Source organism: Sorex araneus, chromosome X (genome assembly GCF_027595985.1).
Source record: "Sorex araneus isolate mSorAra2 chromosome X, mSorAra2.pri, whole genome shotgun sequence".
In the NCBI taxonomy this organism is placed as follows: domain Eukaryota; kingdom Metazoa; phylum Chordata; class Mammalia; order Eulipotyphla; family Soricidae; genus Sorex; species Sorex araneus.
The window spans coordinates 303441760-303467150 of NC_073313.1; the positions used below are offsets into that span (position 1 = coordinate 303441760).

General features: G+C 41.1%; 1 protein-coding gene across 1 annotated transcript in view; it reads left to right on the forward strand.

Moving 5' to 3' along the window:
• The window catches only part of DNAH6 (dynein axonemal heavy chain 6), a 210701-nt gene that overhangs the window by 169616 nt on the left and 15694 nt on the right, over nucleotides 1-25391 (forward strand). Inside the window, exons 64-68 of the mRNA XM_055122229.1 lie at nucleotides 7579-7769; nucleotides 19129-19289; nucleotides 21318-21406; nucleotides 22092-22238; nucleotides 25030-25168. Coding sequence (XP_054978204.1) covers nucleotides 7579-7769; nucleotides 19129-19289; nucleotides 21318-21406; nucleotides 22092-22238; nucleotides 25030-25168 — 727 coding nt within the window. The remainder of the gene's footprint in view (nucleotides 1-7578; nucleotides 7770-19128; nucleotides 19290-21317; nucleotides 21407-22091; nucleotides 22239-25029; nucleotides 25169-25391) is intronic.

Genomic DNA, 25391 nt, shown 5'->3' on the forward strand with positions numbered 1-25391 from the left:
TAGTCCAATGCCATTTGGAATTTTGGGACAACAGTGACATTAGTCAGGCAAAACCTTCGATTGAATATGATGTGGTCAATTTCATTGTGGAACTGTCCACCGGGAGACTCCCATGTGCAGCGTTTAGATTCGGCCTTCTGGAACTGTGAGTTACCATGGATGGTCTTGGTCGACATGATGAATTCAGACAGTCTCTCACCCTGATCGTTCCATTCTAGGACACACCATAAGACACTTAATACCCATTATTCCTGCACCATATTTGATAGGGTCCAAATTTGGTGTGAACCATGGTAACACCTCTAAGGGCGATTAGAGGCCACCCTAAAAGCCTTCGTCCCTCTTGGAGAGCCCGGTAAGCTACCGAGAGTATCCCGCCCGTACGGCAGAGCCTAGCAAGCTACCCGTGGCATATTCAATATGCCAACAACAGTAACAACAATTGGCCTCATTCACCTGACACTGAAAGAGCCCCCAATATGGCAGCATTAAGAAAGATGAGCAAGGAGAGACTGAAAAAATCTCAGGGACAAACTAGACTGCCAAAATGAAGAAAGACTAAAATGATTGTTTGTACTTTCAAAGCACATACACTGGCATCAGAAGCATCCATCGAGGACCTGATGGTGCAAGCGCAGAAGATCAAGTACAACATCATTGGTCTGACCGAAATGAGAAGACATCAATCACATCACGCCATTTTCAACACTGGAGAAGAATTGTTCCTTGGAATATGTGAGAACAGAGGCATTGGTGGTGTTGGTGTCCTTGTCAACACGAACTTGGCCATGGGCATTGATTCATTCAAATGCCTAACAACCCGAATCGGATGATTACACTTGGATAGATGTGGCTCACTGCCTGCAGTTTCTATCTTTGTCATCTATGCACCAACTTCCACCTACAATGAAGAAGAAATTGAGGTTCTACATGGAACTGGAGAAGTTCTATAAAGAAGACCACACCTTCTACAAGATCATTGTTGGTGATTTTAATGCCAAGATAGGTCCGAGAAGATCACCCAAAGAACTCCACATTGGGACCCATGGCCATCTTAATATGGGAAGTGAAAAATTTATACAGTGAAAACCATAAAGCACTGCTAAAAAAAATAGAAGATACCGGGAAATGCAAAGATATGACCTGTTCATAGATGAGAATAAACATTGTTAAAAGGATTGTCCCAAAGTATTATATAGACTCAGTGCAATACGTATTAAAATCCCAATGACATTCTTCAAAGAATTGGAACAAACTCTACTAAAATTGTTATGGAACCATAAAACTCCCTAAATAGCCAAAGTAATCCTGGGGGAGAGGAGTTAGAAGATAAAAGGCATTGTATTCAGTGGTCGAGTGCCCATCCCTCCACTGTATAATTGAAATGCAAACACGAAAGTTTGTAAGTCTATAACTGTACCTCACAGTGATTCACTAATAAATTTTTTTAAATGGCATGGTATTTCCCAATTTTGAACTATACTACAATGCTATAATAATGAAAACAGCATCCTATTTGGAATAAAGATAGACTACAGACCCATGGAATATAATTGAGAGTACTGAATTAAACTCCCATCTTTATTGATAGTCAACCTATGACAAAGGAGCTAAGTACGTGAAGTGGAGCAAAGAACATTTCTTCAACAAAGGGTAATGGAAAAACTGGATAGCCACATGTTTTAAAAAATGAAATTAGAACAGTATTTCACACATTCACAGAAATAACTTCAAGTGGATTAAAGACATAGAAATTATACCAAAGTCCGTAAAATATAGTGAAGAAAATATAACAAAAAGTCTGGAAACATGGGTTGGAGCAATAGCACAGTGGGTAGGGCATTTGCCTTGCACTCAGCCAACCCATATGGTCCCCTGAGCACCGCCAGGAGTAATTTCTGAGGGCAGAGCCAGGAGTAACCCCTGAGCATCGCCGGGAGTGACCAAAAAATCAAATAATAATAATAATAATAAATAAAAGTCTGGAAACAATCTGCATTGGTGAGGTTGTAGTGAAAAGGGAACCCTCACTCACTGTTAGTGGGAATGCCATAGAATAGAATAGAAGTCCGTATGACCCAATGTCATATGACACAAGAAATGCCATTTCTTGGCATCTAACACTAAAACATGAAGACATTAATTCAAAGGTATATGTACACACTTATAACCACTGCAACATTTAGTACAATAGCACTTATTACAAAAGATATAGAAACAACCCAAACACCCAACCACTGGAACAACTATGTAATGGATAGGAAGATCTGAGTCTAGAGGAAAGTCTCAGTAAATATGAAACAATGCTCCCATTTTGGGTGCTAACAAAAATTAAAGGAGATCTTAGAAGAGCTCAAAGAAGACAGAAGTTTAAAAGGAGATTGAGACTAAATTGCTAGACAGTGAAAAATTTGCAAGATGCACAATCTTGTTTCTTCAGTAACACAGTTAATTAGTTTTATAAGGGGGAAGAAAAAATAAAAGACAAAATGTATGGGTTAGCAGAGATCACAGGCCTTGCAAGTTTGAGCCCTGGGTTTGATCCCCAGCACCATGGGGAATAAAAATGTGTAGATTTAAAGAGACTTAGACAAATAAATCTGTCTCTCTGTAAGATGAGTTAAATACTGATTCACGCAGATTATAGACTGGCTTACACCTACAGAGGCATCTATAATTTAGGGGGAAATGAACACTAAATATTTGACATCAAAGAATCATTGTTAATGTTTTTAGATGTGATTATACTAGTGTTGTTATATGTATTCTTTAGTCTTTATGAGTCATGAGTTGAATTACTTAAAGATGAGATAATATGACTCATGAGATGTACTTCAAAATAATCCTAAGAAGTGAGGGAGCGGGTGGGTGTACTGAGAAAAGAAGAGGAGCCTTATCTTGATGAACGTAGAAGCTGAGTGAAACATTGGTCTCATTGTTCTGTGATTTTATATGAGCTTTAAATTCTCATTATAAACAATGGGCTAAAAAAAAGTAATCAATCTCAGCTAGAGATTGTGTGAAGGATCAAGCAGCAAACTTATAAAAACATTCTAAGCAAAACATAATGGAGTCAGTACTTACGTCAGTACTGGGCAGCTCAGTTTACAAAGAAGCTTGGAGAAAGAAAGTTAATGATAGGAAAGAGAAGATGTGGTGCCTAATCTTTAATCCTGCAACCCAGACAGGGGATTTGCAGAGCGTAATCTTTCCCAAATGCCTGATTGGGAGCCCAGTTGTAGAGCATAAGGCCATGAATTCAATCCTGAGCACTGGCCCCATGTTAAGATCCCAGCAGTACTCGCATTTCTGATTCCAAAATGACCACAACTAAGTCCACAATCACCACAGCCAACTGTGTGTGACCCCCAGTCTTCACAACAAAAACAACAACCAGAAAAGGGCGGAGAAGGAAGGAAAAATAATAATAAAATGAAATCCCATCTCTGTAACTGAAAACCTGACTTGCCCCTCTGCCAGTGGGATAAAGCTGCCTTTAAAAAAATAAAATGCCCTGCTCTTTAGATCATAGAGATTATGAGACATCTGAAGCATTTCTCCTCAGAAACATCTTGCCATTGTTGCCATGAAAATCTTGATGATGATAACATCAGAACTCCACAGGGGTCATGGGATAAGGTTGGTGTTGGTCATGTGATAGGGAAGGAGCTTGAGACACAAGAAGATTGGGCATTACCTTGGGAATACAGGACTGTAATATAAGGGAGCACATAGAGAAAGACTCCAAAATAGCTACAGAGCTAAGTCTGCTATAGGATAACAAGTCTCTTGGATAGAGTGGGATCTGAAAGTGAGAATACCTTAATACTGAGTGTGTGCAAGCTGGAGCTTGGAAATGGGGAGCAGAGATATGGCTCATAGTAGAGCAGATGACTCGCATGTGTAAGGCTTTGCTCAAAAGATAACAAGGGTTAAGGTGTTTGCCCAGCACTATAAACGGTCCACCAAGCATCACCAAGAGAGCCCTGTGCACCACTGGGTGTTGGCCAACCCCCACATTCCAAATAAATAGGTTCACATAAAAGAGACTTTGGGTTCAAAGACAAATAAAACAAAGAAATGGCCAGCCAGGAAATCTTGCATACTCTTATCAGCTCAGCAGAATCGTCAGCCATAAGAGGAGCATTCTCAGTTCAGGATATCAGATCAGCAGTGGCTTCAACCATGCTGAGAACTCCTGGGCACTAAATATGAAGTAGGGGAGACCATTCTGAACCCTACACTTCACTGGTGAAACAAAAGGCACTATGCCAGATCAATACAGGAAGTTACAGTTTTGATCTACAGGATATACCAGTTCTACAGCTTTAAAAGATACATTTGGGGGCTGGAGTCATAGCACAATGGGTAGGGCGTTTGCCTTGCACATGGCCGACCAGGGTTCAATTCCCAGCATCCCATATGGTGCCCTGAGCACGACTAGGAGTAATTCCCAAGTGCATGAGCCAGGACTAACTCTTATGCATCACCAGGTGTGACCCAAAAAACAAACAAACAAAAAAAAAACTGTTTTCAGTGTTCCATTTAGTTACCCATGTTCTTGAGTATATGTATTTCGTGATGTATGTTAGATAGACCAGAACCTAATTTAGAGTGTATTTGCTCATATTGATCTTCTACATACTTAAATTATTCATGAACAAAATTGATTCATACATGTAGAAATTGCATATGTAGCCAATAGTTTGTGGTAATCCATTAATAAGGTGATTGGTGGGGCTGGGATATGGTACAGTAAGTAAGGCACTTACCTTGCATGTGACCATCCCAGATTAGATCTCCAGCACTTCCTATGGTCCCCTAAGTCCTTCCAGGGGTGAGAACCAAGCAGTAGCATAGCCAGATGTGGCCTAAAACTCAAAAGAAGCTCATTGATCAAAGTCATTGGAAATCTAGATGTATAGATTATTATCCTATTGTCCTATTTACAAGAGAACTAGTTCTTTAGTTCTTTTAATTCACAAAGATTTTTATGACTGTGTCACAACTCCTGTATTTACACAGTAGCCTCAATAAATTATAGCTTTGTGTTTTGTCATTGATTGCAAATTCTATGAGCACTTCTTTTTTAAAAAAAATTTATTGAATCACCATCAAGATTCATTACAAAATTGTTCATGATTGTGTTTCAGTCATACAATGTTCCAACACCCATCCCTCCACCAGTGTAATTTCCCAGCACCTGTGTCCCCAGTTTCCCTCCAGCCCCTTCAAGCCACCCCCCACCCTAGCCTGCCTCTATGGCAAGGCACCTCTCTACTCTCTCTCTTTCTCTTCCTCGCTCTCATTTTAGGCATTATGGTCTATGATACAGATGCTGAAAGGTTATCATGTATATCCGTTTACCTGCTTACAAGACTTAGTTCTTGCCCAGAGTGATCATTTCCAAACTAGTGTTGTTATAATGGATCCTCCTCTGTCTTAACTACCATCCATTTCCCACACCATTGACCAGTCCTCCTGGCCCATTTTCCCTGGCATTGGATATTAGTGTCATACTGGGTTTTTTTTTTAATATCCCAAGAATAAATGCAGTCATTCTGTCTCTGCCCCTTTCCTTCTGATTCATTTCACTCAGCATGATACTCTCCAAGTACATCCATTTATATGCAAATTTTCATGACCTCATTTTTCCTAACAGCTGTGTAATATTTTATTGTGTAGATGTGCCATAGTTTTTTTATCCATACGTCTGTTCTCGGGCATTCAAGTTGTTTCCAGCTTCTGGCTATAGTGAGTAGTACTGCAATGAACATACAAGTGCAGATGGTATTTCTGCTATGTGTCTTTGGACCCCCAGGGTATACTCCCAGAAGTGGCATTGCTGGGTCAAATGGGAGCTCAACTTATAGTTTTTTGAGTAATGTCCATATTGTTATCCAAAAAGGTTGGACCAGTTGGTATTCCCACCAACAATGAATGAGGGTCTCTTTCTCCCTGCATCTGTGCCAGCACTGGTTGCTCTTATTCATTTGTATGTGTGCCACTTCTATGAGCACTTCTTATCAAAGAAAAGAAAGTCCATAGCTCATTTAAAAATATTTTAAATTAGAGGGGCCGGAGCGATAGCACAGCGGGTAGGGCGTTTGCCTTGCATGCGGCTGACCTGGGTTCGATCCCCGGCATCCCATATGGTCCCCCAAGCACTGCCAGGAGCAATTCCTGAGTACAAAGCCAGGAGTAACCCCTGAGCATCGCTGGGTGTGACCCAAAAAGCAAAAAAAAAAAAATATTTTAAATTAGAGAGAAGACATGTCTCCATAGAGACAGACTGTGGGGGCAGGATTGGGGGTTGGGCGGGAAACTGGGGACATTGGTGGCAGGAAATGTGCACTGGTGAAGGGATGGGTGTTGGAACATTGTATAACTGAAACTCAATAATGAGCAGTTCTGTAACTGTACATCTCATGGTGATTCCAAATTTTTTTAATATTTGAAATAAAAATAATTATTGATGCTAGAATTAGACTGTCACAGAGTGACACAGCTAGATGAAGCTCCAAATCCCCTTAGCCTTGTTGAATAGCTTTTTGTTCTGTAGCATGGCACCTTTACAGTTAGAATGTCCTCACTTAAGGGGGTGAGCAAGTGAAAACCTTTTCCCAGTTGGTGACAGAGAGGCATAATGCCAAAGCCATGACCCTATACCAACAACAACAGCAAAACACGGTCAAGCTGGATTGAGCAGAATGAGATTAATATCTAATAGAGGGCAAGTATTAAAGCAGGACTGTTGATTAGAGTTGCACAGGACACACACTGCACAATCCTTAGGGGAGATAGTCACAGTATCAATATTGTTTAGTCTCAGTTTGTGTGTTATCACAATAGTTTTCTGGCACAAAAGAGGATGCCTTTTTCTCTCTCACCAAACACCATATCTGGGAGAGACAAGGCCTGCAAAAGCAGAGATAGGGTAGGTAGACTGGGGGGCGCACTGAGAAAATACAGGGGTTCAGGCAATGGCCAGGCATGGACTTGATCATTAGGGCTGAGACTGTTTCCAGGAAAAGTGAGAAGAAGCTTTTAGGCTAGATGAAGATGGGGTCAGTTCTCACAAGACATTGGCTTGTAAGTACCATTTCAAAAAAATGAAATAATAGGTAGAAAGCTGAAGTAAAAAAAAAAAAAAAGGCTTTTATTTTGCTACTAAGAGCAGGGCAGCCTAATTGTATGATCAAGGAGTGAGGAAAGACCAATAATGCAGAAAGAGTCGAGGAGGACTGAAAATAAAGTCCACACGAATGCAGGACAGACAGGACAAGGGAAGGCGAGCTGGGAGAGGGCCGTGTTGCAGACAGGGAGTGAAGAGGCGCAGCATGCCGGGCCAGCGGCTTCTTTTGTTCAAGTGAAGTCATGAGAACCTTGGCTGAGCTCAGCGAGTGAGTTTACAAACCTACCAAGTTGTGTCTGTGGGAATAAATATACATCATGAAGAGAGAATGAGGGCTGAAGGAGAAGAGCCCGCAACTGAGGCGCTGACAAGAAGAAAGTGGATGAAGTGATGAAAGCCTTGACCCAGTAGGGCTTTTCCTTTTTGTTTTTTCTTTCTTCTAGTTGGTTTTTGCTGTTACGGACTTTGTCATTGACAATCTTGGGAAGGCCTTTGTAGAAACACCACCTGTGGACCTGGCGACTCTGTATCAAGACATGTCCTTCAACACCCCTCTGGTGTTCATCTTAAGCACAGGCTCGGATCCCATGGGTGCCTTCCAGAGGTTTGCCCGAGACAGCGGATTTGGAGAGCGGTAAGGTCACGTGATACAGTTGGCATCACTCACAGATCCCTATGCAATTTTTCCCTCTTTCTTGGTGAAACATAAATCCCTACATTCAGCTGTGACTTCCAAAATCGATTTAGATATGTTAATGTTTAGCTGTGAGTTGTGTTAAAAAGTGCTTGAAAAATCCTAACACAAAGGGGAGATTGCATACAAAGTTGAAATATAATAATCTAGAGGAACAACAAAAGTGCTTTGTTTTTTAAGATACTAATATGCTGATAAAGGTACTGTAGTTTATTCCCTTTACTCAAATGTGCAAAATATTCTATAAGTCCTTTTTTTATACTATTAATCTCAGTTTCCTCCTGAATGTCTTCTCCACTCAGCAGTAGGGATAACAAAGAAGTGTAAACAGGCCCACTTATGGCTGGAGAGATAGTGTAGGGTTTAAGGAGCTTTCCTGGCATACAGACAACCTTAGATGGATCCCCAGTACCACGTAGGGTCTCCCAAGCATCAAGAGTGATCCAGGATCACAGAGTCAGGAATAAACCCTGAGCTCCACCAGGTGTGAACCTCCCCACCAAAAAAAAAGTTTTTTAATAAAAAATAAAGCTTTCCTATTTTCACAATTCTGTTTAATGCTAATTTAAGTGTCTCCTTCAGTTAGGTTGATTTGGATTCTTTCTCATTAAAAAAAAAAAAAAAAAACCTCCATCTCCCTGACTCCCAGTTCTCTCCTTGCACCTGAAGGCTTGTGTCTTATCAGGACAGTCTGCTACTCTGGCAGACGCCGAGGTGCAGGACCTCATCTGGCTTCGTGTCCAGATTGGGGGTTATCAGGAGGAAGAAGATGGAGCCCTATGTTCAAGTGAGTTTCTAGTGTTATATTAATCAGTCTCCTCCAAAGGAACAGAACTGCTTGGAAATGATGGGTATGAGAGGGATTATATAATATTCCAATCTATAAATAAGGGATTGCTTGCTTGGTTAAATGAGATGAGAAATTCCTGCATCTGAACAATCAAAGGAGTTGGTCTATAATTCCAGGTCTGAAAAAAAGTTCCAAGAGGAATGCCGAGGGATTGAAGACTAGAGAAGAGCCAGTGTTTCTGTTTAAATGGGAAGATCAATAAAAGATGTCCCAGTTCAAAGGGCAGGCCCGAGGCATTCCCTTTCACTAAGCTTTTTTGTCCTATTCATCTCTTCAACTGATTAGATAGGGCCTACTCACTTTAGCAAGGACATTCTGCTTTACTAAGTCTACCAGTGAGTCAGATATTTTCTCATGCAGAAATGCCTTCACAGTCACACCCACAGTGATATTTAGTCAGATATTTGGAGCACTGAGTGATCCAGTCAAAATGACTCCTTAAATTGGCCATTAAATAGTCCTAGACATTTGCCTTAAATTCTGAAGGCCTGGAATTCAATTAGTGCACCAAACAGTTAAAGGGGCCTTCCTTTTACCATTTGGTAAAAGGGGTCAGGAAGCTAGTCCAGGGGTTAGGGCACATGCCCTGTGCTCAACTCGATCCCCAACACAAAGCATCAGACCTGGAAGGCCCCCAGCACTGTCTGCACGGTCCAGGTGGCCCAGCATAGAGGGCCCAGACACAGTCACATCCTTCAGCCCAGGCGCTCATCCAAAGGTCCAACCGACTAGGAATCACTGGGAATGGTCTACCGCCCCTCACCCCCAGGCACCTTGTGAGAGTGGCCCCGCCACCCCACCCCAGAAAAAAGCTCTTATAAATCAATGAAGAAGCACTAATAATCCAACAGGAATAATAACAAAAAGATGTCAGGACATTTTCAGAGAAGGAAGACTAAGTTCCTCATATGCATCTGAACAGATACCGGACCTCCTTAGTATTTAGGAAGCAATGGGTTAAGACCATAAGGATGTACTATTTCACATCCATCAAATTGGCAAAATGGTGGAGTTCATGTCCAATTCAATCAGCTTAATCAATGGCTGAATAAATAGCAGTACTCCTACATTAAAAATAAAAATGGTTGGGGCTAGAGTGATAGCACAGCGGGGAGGGCGTTTGCCTTGCACACGGCCAACCCGGGTTCGATTTCCAGCATCCCATATGGTCCCCTGAGCACCGCCAGGAGTAATTCCTGAGTGCATGAGCCAGGAGTGACCCCTGTGCATTGCCGGGTGTGACCCAAAAAACAAACAAACAAATAAATAAATAAATAAATATGGCAAAATGCTGTCAAAGATAGGAAACAGGCTGTTTCACTCGGGGCACCCCAGAGGGGGGCAGGTGAGACCCCTTCCTGTCCCAAGAGACCCAGCCTTGGCAGCCAAAAACCTCCAGAACCCAACCGCCACCATGCTCACGGCCGCTCCCCACACGCTCAGGCCGAGCCTCACCCACGAGTGAACCTATGCCTGGACACGTCATAGCACACACCCTACTCATACTCCAAGAGTGCCGCACCACATTTGATGGGATTTAAAGCAGGAGGCAACCAACCTTAGAGGGAAACAGTATACTATTTTGGTTCTGCTTTAGGGCAGCGAATGGGGCTTGGGATGGAAACACTCGAAATATAGTGGTGGGAAGGGGTAATGGGGGTGGGATTGGTGTTTGAATATTAAATTTAATCAAATATTGTGAACTACTTTATAATATAAAAAATTTTAAATTAAATGAAATAAAATAAAATAATGTGCCAGGGCCTTTGGAGAGTTTGGAGCCTCTCCAAACAAGCCTAATAGCAGAATCCAGTAATGAGAGAATAAGCAGGGAAGCCCTCACAGGCTCTGGTCCTGTTAATAATGTCTTAGTTCCTGGGACTGAAGGGATAGTCCAGGGGTTAAGGCACTTTCCTTTCACACAGCTGACCCCTGTATGACCCATGACATTACATATGGTCTTCTCACAAGCACTGCCAGGTGTGACCCAAAATCCAAAAAGATTAATGAACGGGGACTGGAGCTATAGTACAGTGGGTAAGGGCACTTGCCTTGCACACAGCCGACCTGGATTCAATCCTCAGCACCCCATAGGGTTCCCCCAAGCTTCCAAGGAGTAATCTCTGAGCACAGAGCCAGGAGTAAACCCTGATCATGGCTGGATGTGGTCCAAAAAAATAAATAAATAAACAAATGCTTTTTTTTCTTTTTTTAGTATTATTTTTATTTTGTTGAATCACCGTGAGATAGAACATTACAAAGCTGTTCATGATAGGGCTTCAGTCATACAATGTTCCGACACCTGTCCTTCCACTAGTGTAATTTCCCAGCACCACTCTCTCCCATTTTCCTCCCACCCAACCCAAACCACCCTCACCCCGGCCTGCTCCTATGGCAGGCCCCGCTCTTCTCTTTCTCTTTCTCTTTTTCTTTCTCATTTTAGGCATTATGGTTTAAATGCTTTATTTCTTAATCTGACTTGTGGACACTTAATCATAGTAACTTCATAACTTATGTCTTATTTTATTTAAATTATCTAAATTTTACTATTTGTTGCTGAATAATTATTGTTATTTCGCAGCTGACCCAGGTTCAATTCTTTCGACCCTCTCGGAGAGCCTGGCAAGCTACCAAGAGTATCCCGCTCACACGGCAGTCTGGCAAGCTACCCTTGGTGTATTCGATATGCCAGAAACAGTAACAATAAGTCTCACAATGGAGACGTTACTGGTGCCCTCTCAAGCAAATCGATAAACAACGGGACAACAGTGATACAGTGATTTTATTTAACTAATAAAAGAATTCAAGACAACAATCAGAAAATGCAGAGTTGCTAATAGTTAATGTGTGCTAAGCCTTTGGGGTACTCAGGAGACTGGAAAATTTTAACTATCTCTAGTAATAATTATTAAAAATACTGAGTAGTAGAATATTAAATATTTAGACAATGAAATAGTGAGATTAAAACCTGTAACATTACACACAGCAAACAGAAGAAATGCAAGATCTTTGAGTGTCATGGAACATATACACGAATTAACCATCTACTAAAAATAGCACATACTTCAAAAGCGAATGTACTCTCCGCCCACAATGAATCTTAGGATTCTGAAAGTTAGTTTTTCTAATATTTGAGAAGCCAAACAATTCCCTCTGAACAATTCACCTGTTAACAGGAAATCCTGTAAGAAATGGAAGTGAAAGATTAAAACAATAACATCAAAAAACAGTTTGGTGAAACAGTTTGGTGACGAGGCAAAGAGGGGAAAGCCCCTACGTGCTTTCATGTGCTTTCACTGCTGTCAGCATGTTGTTGCGACATTGGGGTAAAAAATGGCTTACTTCAAATGCTTGTCCAGAATCCCCATGTCGCAGGATGGGGAGATGGCTCAGAGAGGTAGACTCCATGCCTATAATGGAGGAGACGCTCAGTTTGATCCCCAGCACCGTCTGGCCCCTCTCCCCATCCCTAATACCACCAGGCATAGCTCTGGCGGCCCCCGCAGTCCTGGGTCCTGAGCACTGCAGTACATCAGGCACAGAAGCATCAGGGCCAGAAAAAAAAGTGAAAGGAAAGTGGGGAAAAAAAAAAGACCTTGTATAGGAAAAGCTTAGTTGTGACCTGGTTCTCTAACACACTCTCCAATGTATCTGTTGTGTAAATCTCAAGAAAGGCCTCTGATTAAGGGGACTGCCTACGTGCTGTCTTCCTTGTATAGGCTTTCAGAGGACAAGATAAGAAAACCAGCATTCTATGCATTCTCAACAGCCTGTGCCCAGAGGACTTAGCCATTTTTCATCCTGAGTCTGGTCCTTAACTCCATCTATGCTGGTTTCACCCTGCTCCCAGCTTGGCAGTGGCCTTGCTTGAGCAAACTTGTATTTCTGTTTCCTGGTACCAGAGGATGTGAACAAACTTTGTTCTTGCAGAATTATGGTTGTTTATTTTGACCTATTACTATGCTTCCTAAGGACTTATGCATTTTCTTTCAATTAATGAAATCTCCTTATTTGACTAATAGATCCTGAAGCTAACCAAACAGAAATTTCAGTGGTTTTACACAGCAAGGATAATAGTTCTGCCAGGAAATGGGAAAATATTCCATGTTCATGGATTGGAATAATTAGTATTCTCAAATTATTGTCTTACCTAAAGCATGATATAAATTCATTGCAATTCCTATCAAAATTCTGATGATATTCTTTAAGGACATAAAGCAAATACCACTGAAATTTATATGAAATTATAAAAACCTCTGAATGACCAGAGAAATTCAGAGAAAACAAAATATGAGCAGTATTTAATGCCCCAACTTTAAATTATAATGTAAAGCCATAGCAATCAAAATGATGTGGTACTAAATATGAAGGTATACTCTCAGACTGATGATATTGAATTGAGGGACAAGATAAATCCTCAGATATATGGACAGTTAACCTTTGGCAAAAGTTAAGAAGTGAAGAGAATATCTTCAATGGTCGAAGTGGATATCCAGAAGCAGAAACAAAGAACGAACGAAAGAAGAGCCGTATCTCACACTGTACACAAAAATTAATTCCAAGTATATTAAAGAGATCAAGAGCATACCAAACTCAATAAAATTCATTGTGAAAAACATAGGTAGAACTTTCCAGGATCCGAATCTTGGAGGTGACTTTAGTGATTTAATTCCATTGGCAAAGATAACAAAGACAAAAATAAGCAATTGGAAGTACATCAAACTAAGAAAGCTTTTGTATGGCAAAACTTAGGCTAAAATAAAAAGCACCCGAGATAATGGGACAAAATATTTGTACAGAAACATCAGAAAAAGAACATATTCAAGCGGGGGGGCACTGGAGTGGGGCAGCGCCTGCCCAAACTCCAAATGGTCCCGGCCGCCGGAAGTCCCGCCCTCGACCCACCCTCGGCGCCATCTTCCCACCTTCAACAGAGAAGAGGCCAGGCAGTCTGGTGAGCAACGCGGCCGGAGAAATGCTCCGGACCCGAATCCGGGCCAACAACACCAGGGATCCAGACGGAGGAGGTACAGCTGGCACACCTTCTCCGGATGGAGCCCTGGCGACACTGAGAAGCAACTAACATGGCTCCGGGTTGCGGGACTGGAACACATCAGAGCCGCGCGGCCACATCAGCGGCCGCGCGACCTTTTCTAAAAACTGAAATCATACAATCTTTTAATGACAAACCAATTATCAAATGCTTCCTTAGTAGGGCTGTCTTCATTGGGGGGAAACTCCAACTACAATAATGAGTTTTGTTTTGCAATATGGAATGTAAGCAAGGTAGAGAGAAAATGAAGTGAAATTCATCAGTTATACAGTTGGGGGGCTGTGGCGGGGGGTATACTGGGGATTTTGGTGGTGGAATATGGGCACTGGTGAAGGGATGGTGTTTGAGTATTGTATAACTGAGACATAAACCTGAAAACTTTGTAACTTTCCACATGGTGATATAATAAAAATTTAATAAAAAAATAAAATAAAATAAAATAAAATAAGAGATTACCATAGGAAAAAAAAAGAACATATTCAAGATATATAAAGCCCTCAAAAAGTTCAACAATGACAAAGCCAATAACTTCATTTTTAAAAAAATGGGGAGAAGAAATGAACAGAAACATTCACAAAGATATTTCTGATCCAAATATTATCAGGGAAATAAAAGTCATAACAACGAGGCATCTTTTTATACCAGTGATAATGGCATCTATCAAAAAGACTGCAAAAAACCAATGTTGCCAGAGATGCGGTGCAAAAAGAACCCTCTTTCACTCTTGGTGGGCAAGTCATCTGATTCAGCCTCTATGAAATACAATGTGGACTTCTCAAAAAAGTAAGACTAAAGCTTTCATATGACCCAAAATTCCATTTCTTGGCATCGACCCCCAATACACAAAACATTAACTTAAATATACATGTATATGTATATATACATATACATGTATATGTACATACACTTAGGTGCAGATCTAAGTTCATTGCAGTACAATAGCCAAATGTCCAAATACAGATAAAAGGATTAAGAAGTTATGAAATACATACATAATGGAATATATACATACAGCCATAATGAAGGCTGAAACCATGCAGTTTGCTTCAATGTGAATGAAACTTGAGGGCATCATGTTAAGTGAAATAAGTCAGAGGGAAAATAAATACTGGTTGATCTCACTCTGTGATTTATCACTGTATCACTGTCATCCCATTGTTCATCGATTTACTTGAGCAGGTGCCAGTAACATCTCCATTCGTCCCAGCCCCGAAATCTTAGCAGCCTCTCCTTACTCATTTTTCCCAATGATTGGGGGCTCTTTCAGGTTCAGGGGAACGAGACCTGTTATTGTTACTGTTTTTGGCATATCAAATACCCCACGGGAAGCTTGCCAGGCTCTGCCGTGTGGGCAGGATACTCTCGGTAGCTTGCCAGGCTCTCCAAAAGGCATATATATACATACATATGTATATATATGTCGCTCTATGATTTTATGGAAAATGGGTAGGGAATGTCTTATGATGTGTTGCACAGCCGCTTTGCAGCCGCGCAGTCCAGGAATATGTTCACTCATGTGTGAGGCTCGGCCCAAGTGTGTGCAAAGCTGCCTGGAGCATGGTGGCAGTTGGGTAGTGGAGGTCAGCTGCCAGGGCTGAGTCCCTTGGGGTGGGGAGGGCTCTCACCTGCCCTCCTCTGGGGACGCTCCGAGTGGAAACATCCTCTGGTGCGGAGTCTGGTAGCATGGTCATGGGAATCTCAATTTATGCTCCCTTCCGGGAGAAGCAGCCATGAGTTCTGGAGGGTGGCAGATGAGATTTTCTGGCACCAGCAGGAGGTGGCTTATGGGTGTGATCCCTGGGTGGCCGGAGACTGGGGGAAGCAGGCAGCGGATCTCTGCTTCCGGGTCCCGTTGAGCCCAGAGTCCAAGATCACAAAGTTCCATGTTACCTGGGTTCTGTGAGACTTCGTTCATGCTTGAGGCTCGGCCCGAGCTGTATATTATTAGGAGAGAATAAAGATACAGGAAAATAATTCACTTTATACAAATTACAGAGGGCAGTTACAAAGAAAATCCAGTTATTTCCTAGTTTTATGAAATAAAGCTGACATGTATGACAGCTTTATAAAGGATAAAAACACAAAGGACTAGTCAGGATTAATAACAAAATCCTTTGTCCTTGGATTGAAAAACTAAGGCTGCCATGCAGCGGGTGAAGGAAGTTGAGCCAGGGACTCAAGATTGTACTAGAGTGACATAGGGACAGTCGTGGAGAATCATGGGGAATTTTGGGGGGAAGGGGTGCAGTAAATCTGTATATCAAATCATATATTTTCATACTAGTATAACCATCTTTACCTAAGCTATCATGTTTTTTTTAATTTTTTATTAGTGAATCACCATGAGATAAAGTTACAGACTTACAAACTTTCATGCTTGCATTTAAGTCATACAATGATCGAGTACCCATCCCTCCACCAGTGCCCATTTTCCACCACCAATTATCCCAGTATCCCTCCCACCATTCCCACACCGACCCCTCCACCCCACCCCGCCTCTGCGGCAGGGCATTCCCTTTTGTTCTCTCTCTCCTTTTGGATGTTGTGGTTTGCTATAGATGTATTAAGAAGGCATCATGTTCAGTCTATTGCCTATTTTCAGCCCGCATCTCCCATCCCGAGTGGGCCCACCTAGCACCCTTCACTTGGTGTTCCCTTCTCTATCTGAGCTGCTTTTCCCCCCAGCACGTGAGGCCGGCTTCCAAAGCTGTGGACTAATCCTCCTGGTATTTACCTCTGTTGTTTTTGGGTGTTATTCTCTCATTCTGTTACTTTACATTCCATAAATGAGTGCAATCTTTCTATGTCTGTCCCCCTCTTTCTGACTCATTTCACTTAACATGATGCATGTTGATCCACCTATATGCAAATTTCATGACTTCATCTTTTCTAACAGCTGCATAGTATTCCATTGTGTAGGTGTACCAGAGTTTCTTTAACCAGTCATCTGTTCTAGGGCACTTGGGTTTTTTCCAGATTCTGGCTATTGTAAACAGTGCTACAATGAACATATAGGTGCAGATGTCACTTTTACTATATTTTTTTGCATCTCCGGGATATATTCTCAGAAGTGGTATTCCTAGGTCAAATGGAAGCTCAATTTCTAATTTTTTGAGAAATGTCCATACTGTTTTCCAAAAGGGCTGAACCAGTCGGCATTCCCACCACTAAGCTATCACTTTAAATAAAAAGAATAGTTCTTGCAAAATCAGTTAAAAATAATCATTAAAAATTCTTAATACTATAAGAAATCACAATGACAAAGATAAAGATTTTAAATCAACTCTTTTAAATACACTTGAAAAACTAAAGGAAAACATGCCAATAATGTCTCTACTACCTAGAGAATAGCAATAAAGATGTGGATTATTCAAAATAAAACTTTTGGTGCTTAAACATACAGTAACTGAATAAAAATTTTATTTCAAGACTATACCAGGTTAGAGAAGAACTATAAAAACAGTGAACTTGACAAATTATGGTACATTAAGGCAATGGAATATTATTAGATATACCAAAAACAGTAACGATATGTCTCATTCCCTTGACCCTGAAAGAGCCTCCAATTGTTGGGAAAGATGAGTAAGGAGAGGCTGCTAAAATCTAGAACACTCAAGCCATGAAAATCTATGGAGAAAACTTTCATGCATATTACCAAGTGAAAGAAACCAGACTATATTACATACTATGGGTCTAGCTATATGACATTCTGTAGCTCTGAAGCACTGTCATCCCATTGTTCATCGATCTGCTCAAGCGGGCACCAGTAATATCTCCATTGTGAGACTTGTTGTTACTGTTTTTGGCATATCGAATATGCCACAGGTAGCTTGCCAGTCTCTGCCATGCAAGCAGGATATCTCAGTAGCTTGCCAGGCTCTCCGAGGGGGATCGAGGAATCAAACCCGGGTCAGCCACATGCAAGGCAAATGCCCCACCTGCTGTGCTATCGCTCCAGTCCGTGGCATTCTAGGTGGAAAAAAAGAACTGTAGTGACAGTATAATTTAACAGTTGTGTATACATTATTAAGATCTCTTATAAATCCGAATGGAAAAAACTGATGATCCTATTGTTTTATTAAAAAAAAATCCAGGGTGAGGGGTTTGAGAAGGGGATGCCTGAATAACTTAGTGGCAAAGCACCTGCCTTACAAATCTTAAGGCAGGTGAGGCTAAATTCAATCCTAGAATTTTCTCAGAGGTTTAATATGAGTACTGTATTCTTTTTCAATTTTTGTTGTTATTGAATCACAGTGCAATACACAGTTACAAAGCTGTTTATTATTGAGTTTCAGTCATACAATGTTCCAACACCCATCCCTTTATGAGTGTACATTTCCCACCATCAGTGTCCTCAGTTTCTCTCACACCACCATCACTGTCACTGTCATCACTGTCATCCCGTTGTTTGTCGATTTACTCAAGCGGACACCAGTAATATCTCTATTATACTCAGTCCAAGATTTTAGCAGCCTCTCCTTACTCATCTTTCCCAACAATTGGAGGCTCTTTCAGGGTCAAGGGAATGAGACATATCGTTACTGTTTTTGGTATATCGAATATGTTACTGGTGGGAGTAGCTTGCCCACCACCATAGCAGATACATTTCACAAATTTCTTCTCTCTCCCTCCCTCCCTCTCTCTCTCTTTTTCTCTCTCTCTGCCTCTCTCTGTGTCTCTCTCTTTCTTCCTTTTAGGCACTGTGATTTACTATACTGCTACTGAAATGGTATCATGCATATCACTTCACGATTTAACCTCCTTTCAGCACTCAGTTTTTGTCCAGAGTGATCATTTCCAACTATTATTGTCATAATGGTCCCTTCTCTGTCCTAACTTCATTCCCTCTCCCTGTTTGTGACAAGCTTCCTACCATGGACCAGTTCTCCTGAACCTTGTTCCTATTGTCTTTGGGTATTATTCTCATACTATGTTGTTGTTGTTATATCCTGCAAATGAGTACAGTCATTCTATGTTTTCCCTCTCCCTCTGACTAATTTCACTCAGCATGATACTCTCCATGTCCATCCATGTATAAGCAAATTTCATGACTTCATTTTCCCTAACATCTGCATAGTATTCTGTAGTGTAGATGTACTATAGTTTCTTTATCTACTCGTCTATTCTCGGGAACCCTTGAGGATGATGGAAAAGTTCACTTCTCAAATACAGGTATAAATTTGTAGTAATTCATAAGTTATATGTTTGTCTTTGTACTTTTCTGTATGTATTATAAGAATGTTTTCAAAAATAAGAAAAATATTTCAACTTTGCTCAGAATGAAGATGAGAAATGTGTACCCATTTTAACCAATTCTAGGCAAAAGTCTACTATATATTTCTTACTGTTTACATTGCTTAAAAAATAACATAAAATGCTGTTGTTGTTCAATTCAGGGTGCAGTCTATTTCACTGGGGCAAGGACAAGGGCCAATTGCTGAAAGAATGATCAAAGATGCAATGAAATTGGGAAACTGGGTATTTCTGCAAAATTGTCATCTTGCTGTTTCTTGGATGTTGGCAATGGAAGAACTGATTAAAACTTTCACAGATTCAAGTATGTTGAACACAGAGTATTTGCATAAAATACCATTTTATATTGCCTTTCTTGTTAAATCCAATCCTTATAAGTATTGTAGGCATTTTGCTTCCCTGTGTTTAAGAAGAGATATTTAATTAATTTACACAGCCCAGATTCAAAGTAAGTTCTTCCTACTTGAAGTTGAGGGCTTAATTCACTGCATTGTAGCTATTTGTTAATGCCTTCTGAGAGGAGTCCTTTGAATTTGAAATCTATCCTAAACAAGCATCATTTTAAAAATGGATTTTAAAAAAATGGATTTAAGACAAGAAAAGGAAATTAAATCTTTCATTATAGAATGAGAGAGTTTGGGAATAGACTTCAAAAGAGCACCAAATGCCCTAGAATATTACCACACTCTATTCTCTAGAACCCGCATGGCAGTCACACATGTGTCTCACACACACACACACACACACACACACACACACACACACACACTACCACTGACTATCACTACTTTATTTCTCACTCAAGGAAGTTTAATGGGCTGCAAAGAAAGAAACAGTGGAGGTAGAATCTACTTTTTAATTATTTCTTTATTTTTATTGAATCACCATGAGATACAGTTACAAAGCTTTCATGTTTAAGCTTCAATCATACAATGATCAATCCCTCCATCCCTCCACCAGCGTACATTTACCACCCTCATGTCCCCAGTAGCCCCCACTTCCCACCCCTCCCCCTGCCTCTATGGCAGACAATTCTCCTTTCTCTCTACTTTTGGGCATTATGGTTTGCAATACAGATACTGAAAGGCCATCATGTTTGGTCCTTTGTCTACTTTCAGTACATATCTCACATCCCGACCAATGCCTCCAACCATCATTGACTTAGTGATCCCTTCTCTATTCCAGCTGCCTTTTCACCCAGCTCATGAGGCAGGCTTCCAACCATGGAGAAATCTTCCTGGCCCTTGTGTCTACTGTCCTTGGGTGTTAGTCTCATATTTTGATACTTTATATTCCACAAATGAGTGCAGTCATTCTATGTCTGTCCCTCTCTTTCTGACTCATTTCACTTAGTGCTGGGTATTTTAATCCCTGCCCTCTCGCCCTTGACAAGCTACTATATGCTTTTTTTCATTTGTTTGTTTGGGGGCCACTCCTGACTGTGCTCAGGGCTTACTCCTGACTCTGAGCTCAGGGGTCACTCCTGCCTGTACTCTGGTAAGCAATAACAGAACAAATTATATCAGTGATCAAAACCACAGATATATGACATTACAAAGCTCTTATTCTGAGGAGAAACACATAAATATACCACATAATAAGTAAATTAAGAGATCTGATAGAATGTTGCCACTATTTTAGGGGGAAAATAAAAGATGAACATAAAGATCCCAAAGGAGGAGGTGGAAAAGGATGGGTGAGAATAATTGTAAATGGTTTGGTAAGGGTCCACCTTGGATCCCAAGGCACCAGGAATGATCCCTGAGCACTGAGCCAAGAGTAAACTCTGAGCACAGGGGAAAGAAAAGAATTTCCCTTTCTTCTCCATAGGACATTTTGACCATTTTCATGCAGTTTTTTTTCAAATTGAATGCTGGAGGTGGGGGGAACACTTCCTGTACTGATAGTAACTTTCTTCTTCAGTTGGTAATCTTCCCCATTTCAAAGGGAAGTCCCTTACCATTAGGTACTGATATAATTCACCACCACAACAAAAAGGAAAGACAAACATCATAAGAGTGTATCAATTAATTCAGAGAAAGCTTTTGATAAAATTCAGTATCCATTCATGATTTTTAAAAAGAAGACCCTCAACTAAATAAGGATAGAAAGAATCTTCCTCCCAATGGTCAATCACAATGCGCCTCCCAATGTCTCTCCTGTACCAATAGTTTCTATAAAGATCTCTCCAAACTCCATTTTTTACAAAAGGGCAACATACAGAGCTTCAGTTCTTTTTGTTGTCCTATAATAATTATTTCTTTAAGGAAAGTGTTACTAAGAGTAAAACATTGTCCCTTTGTGTTGCTGTTTTGTCTTTGTTTTTAAACAGGTGTTTTTATCAAGGACTCATTTCGACTTTTTTTAAGTTCCATGCCTTGTGATACATTTCCTGTTACAGTTCTTCAAAATTCTGTCAAGGTAACACACACACATGGTGGGAACAGTGTGAAGTGAATCTTCCAGTGGCAGTGGTGACTGGGTGTGCAGGGAGAGCTCAGGCCCAGCGCACCACCCAGACAACGTACATGCAGTACATGGTGCACTGACTTCACCAGCGGAGAGGTGGAAGTCAGCATCCCGCCAGCTAAGAGCAGGCTGGGAACCGGTTTCCACAGTCACTTATGTATCTTTAATCCTACCCTGCTGGTCAGTCCATATTTTTGCCTTCTGATCTCCTGCAGGAAAATGTCAAGGATTCAGAATGACAAGAAAGAACCTTCCCACCCAAGCTAAAAGAGTGACTCAGCATTTGAGAGACAGGAAGTATGACTGGTGAATTCCAGTAACGGAAGTCACAGTGAAGGGAGACTAGCAATGCAGACGACCTGAACAAGCCTTGTGGCCCATGTTTAGAGTAGCAGGCCCCAAAAGGCAGTGTCTGAGGTTCTGTGGGGATGGTTTACCTGCTGTAGTTCTGAGGACCCCTCCAGGTTCTTTACTTCCAGTGCCAAGACTAAGAGAAATAGCAGGCCTGGAAATGCCAGGAATGTCCCCAAGGGCATTATCTGCATCCTTTCAGTGACTTCATTCTATTTGTGTGATTCAGAAATAATACAAATCTACACAATCTCCTTCCTGTCACATATGTCCCATCTAAATGCAGGTAACCAATGAGCCTCCCAAAGGATTACGTGCAAATATCAGAAGAGCATTTAATGAAATGACACCTTCAGTTTTTGAAGAAAATATACTTGGAAGAAAGTGGAGGCGAATAATTTTTGGCATCTGTTTCTTCCATGCAATTATCCAGGTACAGTCCATTCTGCTTTTCGGTAGAAATAAGAAAGTGTATTGTAAGAATAAAATGAATACTTCCAATGGCACTGTAAAATGATGATGGCTCCTTGCATCTGAATCCAAGTTGTTCTGACTCAGTTGTTGATTTCTATGCTGCTCTTTGCCTGCATTTCTCATGGGGTGGTCTCCACACCAGGGCTCTGACTACACATCAGCACGGCCTCTATGAAGGTAGCTCAAAACAGACCGCCTCAGCTGTATCTCACTCCAAACGTCTTGCTTCCCTAAAGACTCTGCTTCAGAAATTGGTGGTCCCATTGTCTCACTCACCATCAAAATTTCAGAATGATTTTTATTCTTTCTTCTCTATATATACATATGTAAATCAAACCCTCAGGAGGTTTTTTGCTTTTCAATAATTTCATATCTGTTCCTGTTGTGGTGGGTGTAACACTCATTACAACTCATTCTTGTAACTGGAGACCCAAGACCTCTATGTGGTGACATTCAGCAGGACACGATTTTCTCCTCTCTTCCACTCAAACCTCATTGATGTGGTCTGTTATCCATCTGTGGCCTGGTGCTTGACTCCTGACTCTTCATCTGTGTATCTCTGGAATGTATCTTGAAAAGAATCTCCAGAAAAGAATCAGTAAAAGAAAAACAAAGATTAAAGGCATGAGATATGAGATTGATATGCAAACAAGGTTCTAGAGATCAGAGAAGTAGTGATTAGACTCAAGGTAAGAGATTCATGTTCTACTAACAAAAGGAGCTGAGGTGAGAAAGTGGTGTTAAGCCCAGGATTCTGGGTTCCCAAGTGGTGAGACAGACAGAAACCCAAACTCGATAATGCAAAAGTAGGAGTTTTATTCCAGTATACTGGGGTCAACTATCTCACCCAGAGAGTGGTCTCTTGATAGTGACCCCGACTTCAGGCAGCAAGCAATTTATAGAAGGTTTGATTACATAAGCAGTTCATGCCTTATTGTTTCAAAAAGAAATCTGACTTAGCTACCAAACAAAGGTGTTTTAGTGAGCGTCTAGGGTAACAGTGGTCAGGCAATAGTTAAACAATAGTTTCCACTAGCAGTTATGGTACATATGCTACTCATCCTTTTTAGGGTTAACAAAAGGCAATTTCTGGGGCATTGTGAGAACTGAATCATTGAGCCCACTTGCTGAGCCCAGGAACTTTCCCAGGTGGGTTCAGATTGGCTAGTTACTCATTGATTTATTGCTAGGAAACTGAATCTGTTCCAGTTCCAGGAACTGAACCTGAGGCATACTTGATTTTTCTCATTTCTGCTGCCTGTCATGGCATCAGTTTGGCCCTTACAGTGGTTTCAGATTTAGGGAAATTTTGCAATCAGGAGAGAATAAAACCAATCCTCTGGTATAATCAGCAATCCAAAATTAAGAAATTGAGATGGGGGCACTGGAGCAATAGCACAGCGGGTAGGGCATTTGCCTTGCATGCAACCAACCCGGGTTCAATTCCCAGCATCCCCTATGGTCCCCCAATCACCGCCAGGAATAATTCCTGAGTGCAGAGCCAGGAGTAACCCCTGTGCATCACTGGGTGTGACCCGAAAGCAAGCAAGCAAGCAAGAAAGAAAGAAAGAAAGAAAGAAAGAAAGAAAGAAAGAAAGAAAGAAAGAAAGAAAGAAAGAAAGAAAGAAAGAAAGAAAGAAAGAAAGAAAGAAAGAAAGAAAGAAAGAAAGAGAGAAAGAAAGAAAGAGAGAAAAGAAAAGAAATTAAGATGGGATAGGAAGATAACTAGAGAAGGGAAATTTTTCACTATTGGAAGTCCAAAGTTCTATATGCCAGTTTTAAAAAAACAAAAGCTGTCCCCTTAGACAAGTCATTCTGTGATGAGCATAGCATGGCATGGCATAAAAGTCTAGTAACACACACTCTTTAGAGCAGCTGGTGATAGCTTTCTCTACCAGATGGAGGATTAGTGCCAAGGGACTAGAGAGCAAGTACAGCAGTTGACCCTGGTTTGATCCCTTGGAGTGATCCCTGAGAACAGAGTCAGGAGTAAGCCTTGAGTTACAAGATGTGACCACAAAGCCCCAAAACACATGTGTACATTTTTTATGCCAAAAATGCTATAGAGGAGCATTTCTTTTCTGTTTATATGCAGAAATATTTTTTATATTTTTTAATTTTGGGGTCACACCCGGCATTGTACAGGGGTTACTCCTGGCTCATGCACTCAGGAATTACTCCTGGTGGTGCTTGGGGGACCATAGGGGATGCTGGGAATCGAACCCGGGTTGGTCACATGGAAGGCAAACGCCCTACCCGCTGTGTTATCACTCCCACCCCTGCAGAATTTCACCATGATAAACAAGTGACTTTTAAGAGGTCTAACATATTTTCTTTTCTGTTTTGTTTTGTTGGGGGACACACCCAGTGGTGCTCACAGGTTACTCCTGGCTCTGCATTCAGTAATCACTCCTGGCAGTGCTCTGGGGAGTGCTTTGGGATGCAGGGGATCAAACCCAGGCCAGACACATGTATGGCAAATATCTTACTGGCTATACTATCACTCCAATCCCAACAGGTCTAACGTATTTCTGATAAACTCAAATTTCTCTTTGGATATATGAGGAGGAGGCAGTATTGAAGGAAGAAGTACCTCTCTGCTTGATGAAGGTCAGCCTGGAAGCCTAGATGACACTGAACTGTGTGACTTTAGTGATTTTGCAGAATGAAAATGGCCAACGTCAGTTTTCAAAATCTTAAGCAAAATCAATTCCATTTTATTTAAAGACCATTTTCATTTCCCATTCTAGGAGAGAAAAAAGTTTGGTCCTCTTGGTTGGAATATCTGCTATGAATTTAATGACAGTGACAGGGAGTGTGCATTACTGAACCTGAATCTTTACTGTCAAGAAGGGAAGATTCCCTGGGATGCTTTGATTTACATCACTGGTCAGTATGCCCACTGGGACAAGGCTATAGTCAAGATTTGTTGGTTTCTCCCAACTCCACATCAGAAGAAAGTGTGTGCCTAATGTGTGAGGGGGGTGATGATGGCTTCTGTCTGATACTCCCTTAAAATAAGACCCTATGGAGAATATAGAAAACGAGGCAGATATTTTTCTAAATATAATAGCGAAAGCTCATATAACTTTTGCAACAAACAAGGGCTGTT